Genomic DNA, 2489 nt, shown 5'->3' with positions numbered 1-2489 from the left:
GAGGCCCGCGGAGCCGCATCCGCCCCGCCGGGGGGTGGGGGGAGCGGGGAAATAACGATAAAAATAACAACCCCCTAAAAAAAAAAAGAAAAAAAAAAAGAAAGAAAAAAACAAAACACGGAGAGGAGGAGGGCTCCGCGCTCACCTTGTTGATGCGTTTCAGCGCCATTGTGTGTGAGTGCCGCCGGGCCCGTCCGTGCGCCGCGGTGACTCCGCGCTCCGCCGCTCGCGCCGAGGGGGGGCCGGCAGGGAGGGAGCGAGAGAGGAGGAGGAGGACGGGGGGGAGGAAGGCGGAGAAGGGGGGAGGAGGAGGGGGCGGCGGCGCTGCTCCTTCCTGCGGAAACGGCCGCGGGGGGCGCCCGAGCGGAGCGCGGCTGCGGGGCACACGGCGGCCGGTGGCCGGTGGAGGATGCCGGGAGCGCGCCCCGCCCCGCCCGCCGCGCCCACGGGAGGGGGCACCGGGCGGCCCCGCCCCGCGCGACGGAGAGAGGCGGGGCGCGCAGGCAGGGGCCGCGCTAACGGCCAACCGCCAACCACCAACCGCCAACGCAGGGGGGGTGGGGCGCGGAATCTCGCGAGAGGCGCGCGGGACGGGGCTCTGGGGCTCGCTCTTCCCTCCCCGGCTCCGCGCCCGCCGCCCGCTCCCCCGCCCCGGCCCTTCCCTCCCCGCGCGGCCGCCACCGTGATGGCGGCGGCCGGACCTACATCGCTGCGCGCGGCGGGCGGCGGCTCGGATCCCCCCGCACTGGCGCTCGCCTCCTCGCTGCCCGCCGCGTGCCGCGGGGGCGGCGGGCGGGCTGCGGCCGCCGCGCCATCCCCCGCTGCCGCCGCCTCTCCCGCCGAGCGGCCGCGCGAGCTGCCGCCTCTCGCCCCGCGCGCGCTGGGCGGCGCGCGGGGGCCGTTGGCCGCGGGGTGGGGCAGGGGGATCCGTTCGGACTGGAGCTCCGTGCCCGGGAGGGAGGCGGGGCGGCAGCGCGGGCCCCGGCCCGGCCGCGGGGCGATGTGAGTGGCGCCCGTCCCCGCCCGGGCCGCCGGCATGGGGGCCGCGGAGCCCAGCTGGGGCTCCGGCCGCGGGCGGCTCCTTGGCGGGGTGCAGAGCTGCCTTGGGCAGACGGGGGGCTTGGAGYCGAGGGCGGGTAGCCCCCGCGGTACAGGGCAGCAGGAGCTCCCGGGGCGGGCAGGCCGGGGTGCCCAGGAAGCAGCCCTGGCACAGGAGGGGCATCGCAGCGCAAGGCCGCGTTATGCGCGCCGAGGCTTTGAGCCGCGCTGCCCGATGCCAGCGTACACAGCACCATGAGGCGGCGGCGCCTGCCCTCGCACCTCYGGCTCACACAGCACCATGAGGCGGCGGCGCCTGCCCTCGCACCTCCGGCTCCTCGGCGTTGCTCTGTGCGGGGCCAGGAAGCACCTGTGAGGTCCTGGGTTCCTGTGTTAAACGCTAAGGCGTGTAGGTTTGCGCACAGCCAGTCTGCGAGGCTACTCGTCAAGTAACAAGCGGCAGGAGAAGCTGAACTTATTTTCTGCTTTTTCCTTTAGTACAGGAGTATTTAATATTAATAAACATGAGGGTTGCCGTCCCAGGAGTGTAGATATACAGTTAGCTAACTCCACTGCACTGAGCCTGTATTCAATATATTGCTTTATTGTTCTACTATTAATTTTCTGGCTACCTAGGATGCCCATTAATGGAAGCATATTTCAAAAAAAAAAAAAAAGGTTAAAAAAAAATCAGTGTGAAGTTTGAGAACAACCAGAAGGGAATCAAGGCAGAAATGAAATCCAAAATGTTTTTATTTCCTAAAGGATTGTCTTAGTTCTTTAGTATCCATCTTATGTGTAAGCTAGAGAAAATAATCCCTTATTTCTGTAAATTGGTTAATTTTTTGTCATTACCTCATCCACTCCTAACAATTTTCTTATGTAGTCTTCTGCTTATTACTTTAAATATACTAAACTCTATATTCAAAAAAAGAAGCTCCAAATTCTTTCAGTAATATTCTTAATAAAACTGTGCTGAAAAACTCCTTATTGGTCCTTAATGTGGTTTTGGTATACTTTTAAAACCCCTCTAAATCACAAGGATATCTCTGACACAAGCATGTCAGTCTTTTAAACTGCTTACAAACTTTCTGAGCTTTTTCATTGCTTTTCTCATGAGAATGAATTTAACAGCATTTTAGTTCCAAATTTTTAATTATTTTAATCAGTAGCCTCCAATACCACTGTCTATTTAAAGAGTTTTGATCTGGCTTCTGATTACTATTTTATTGTATAATGAATGGGATGAAGAACTGCACAAACATACTGTTTGTATGCGCGTTTGCCTGCACAGGAATTGCGCATCTGGGAAATCAAGGTTGTCTGTGTGCATTTCACCAGTTACATGTTAAAATCAGTATCTCTGTGAACATTTAAACTCGAGCACAATTTAAAAGGTATTGAGCGTGTAGCCATTGCTGGGAAGTCAATTTGCATGTTTTGTATTCTAG

General features: G+C 58.7%; 1 protein-coding gene across 1 annotated transcript in view; it reads right to left on the bottom strand.

Moving 5' to 3' along the window:
- UBE2D3 (ubiquitin conjugating enzyme E2 D3) overlaps window positions 1–270 on the bottom strand; it is a 21105-nt gene extending 20835 nt beyond the window's left edge. Inside the window, exon 1 of the mRNA XM_026050846.1 lies at window positions 146–270. Within this exon, the coding sequence (XP_025906631.1) occupies window positions 146–169 (24 nt within the window). The 5' untranslated portion in view covers window positions 170–270. The remainder of the gene's footprint in view (window positions 1–145) is intronic.
- Between the last annotated feature and the right edge of the window lie 2219 nt (window positions 271–2489).

The sequence above is a fragment of the Nothoprocta perdicaria genome, unplaced genomic scaffold (genome assembly GCF_003342845.1).
Source record: "Nothoprocta perdicaria isolate Ctin4 unplaced genomic scaffold, notPer1 scaffold_71, whole genome shotgun sequence".
NCBI classification, from domain to species: domain Eukaryota; kingdom Metazoa; phylum Chordata; class Aves; order Tinamiformes; family Tinamidae; genus Nothoprocta; species Nothoprocta perdicaria.
The sequence above is the reverse complement of the archived record's forward strand: the minus strand, read 5'-3'. Positions and strand labels throughout refer to the sequence as shown.